The following is a 1,537-nucleotide window of genomic DNA, read 5'->3' on the forward strand; positions in this document are numbered from 1 at the left end:
AATGGGGTTTATCGAAACCTCGTGGACCACAGGCTGCAGGGACCAAACCTCAGTCTTCATGGGTGTTGGCGCTGATTTCTTTTTGCGCAGTCTTGGTGTTGTTAGTGTCAATCGCTGCCGTGGTCTGCAGTTAAAATATTTCTTTAGGATATTTCAGTGCTGCTGCCCCATCGAAGTCCTGCTCACCAAAGGCTTACAGTTAAGACAACATCACAGTAGAAAAAAGAAATACGTAGCAATAGCTTGGCGTGTGTGTTTGTGTGTGGTGGGATTCGCGCCACCATGCCAGTCTTGTAGAGTTTCATTCAGCTGTTCCTGGGTTTAAAATGAATGTATTTCCTCGCTGCAGAATGCTGTCTTGTGTATCGCGTGACCCTGATTCTCAGCTGCAAAGGGCTAGTTTGGTGTTGTGGTTGGGAGCTCAGACTCTGATCTGGGAGAACCGGGTTTGATTCCCCACTCCTCCACATGCAGCTGCTGGTGTGACCCTAGGTCAGTCACAAGTTCTCAGGGAGCTGTTCTTTTGCGAGCAGTCCTCCAAAAGAGCTCTCTCAGCCCCGTCTACCTCACTGGGTATCTGTTGTGGGGAGGGGAAGGGAAGGAGATTGTAAGGTGCTCTGAGACTCCTTCGGGTAGTGAAGGGCGGGGTATGAATCCAATCACCTTCTCTTCTTCTTCTTTCTCACAGATTGCTGTCATTGCACACGTGACCGCCACCAATATGCCAAACCTCAGCCGGCACAGTGACGAGAAGTTCTTTGTGACCGCTGAAGGCAAGAAAGAACATGTGCCCAGTATCCACGACCCCCCAACGCTTGACCTTTCCGTAGTCGTGCCTTCGTACAACGAGGAGGAACGGTGTAAGGAGATCCTAGTTTGCTTTGCCTTCCTTAGTCTTGCAGCGTTTCGCGCTGCATAGTTCTTTCATCGATGCACTCTGACTGAAGTGACGTTTCTGGGATTCTTTTCCCCCCTTGCAGTACCTTCAATGATGGATGAAGCTTTACACTATCTAGAGAAGAGGCAGGTATGAAAGCTTCACGTTCCGTCGCAGTACCCAGTGGCGCGGACGTAAGGATCCTCAGAGCTTTGCTGACATCCTGATTCCCAGAAAGCTCAACGGCAAGCCAGGTATACCAGATTTGTTTCTGTTTTGTAGATGCAAGATCCTGTGTTCACATACGAAGTCATTGTGGTCGACGATGGCAGCAGAGATCAAACCACAAAGGTAGGCGATTCATTTGTGTTCTGCAGATCTGTAAGACAAGAAGGACAAAAACCTAGGCGATAAGTGGACAGAGGCTGAGATTTTCTATTCCAGGCCACTGGGCTGATCACATAGGGTGCGGTCAGACGGCGTGCTGGGAGTGGTTCAAATTGCTTCGGCCCTGATGCGATTTTTTTAACCTGGAGAATCGCGATCACACTCGCCTCCTTGCTCCGGATCGCTGCGCAGCCACATTGCTCCCCACCGTCCACAGGCAGGAACGTGCGTTGCTGTTGTTTTGCTCTCTCTCTCTCTCAGTTTGGGCATGCG

The 1,537-nt window shown here is 50.3% G+C and overlaps 1 protein-coding gene across 1 annotated transcript; it reads left to right on the forward strand.

The window, feature by feature from the left end:
* Window positions 1–688: 688 nt before the first annotated feature.
* LOC107124958 (dolichyl-phosphate beta-glucosyltransferase-like) lies at window positions 689–1,228 on the forward strand (the record flags this gene model as incomplete). Its single annotated transcript, XM_015428441.1, has 3 exons — window positions 689–860; window positions 981–1,027; window positions 1,160–1,228. Coding segments are annotated over 3 exons (288 nt in total), but the record flags the coding sequence as incomplete, so codon positions are not given.
* Between the last annotated feature and the right edge of the window lie 309 nt (window positions 1,229–1,537).

This window comes from Gekko japonicus, unplaced genomic scaffold (genome assembly GCF_001447785.1).
Source record: "Gekko japonicus isolate JY-2015 unplaced genomic scaffold, Gekko_japonicus_V1.1 scaffold20996, whole genome shotgun sequence".
In the NCBI taxonomy this organism is placed as follows: domain Eukaryota; kingdom Metazoa; phylum Chordata; class Lepidosauria; order Squamata; family Gekkonidae; genus Gekko; species Gekko japonicus.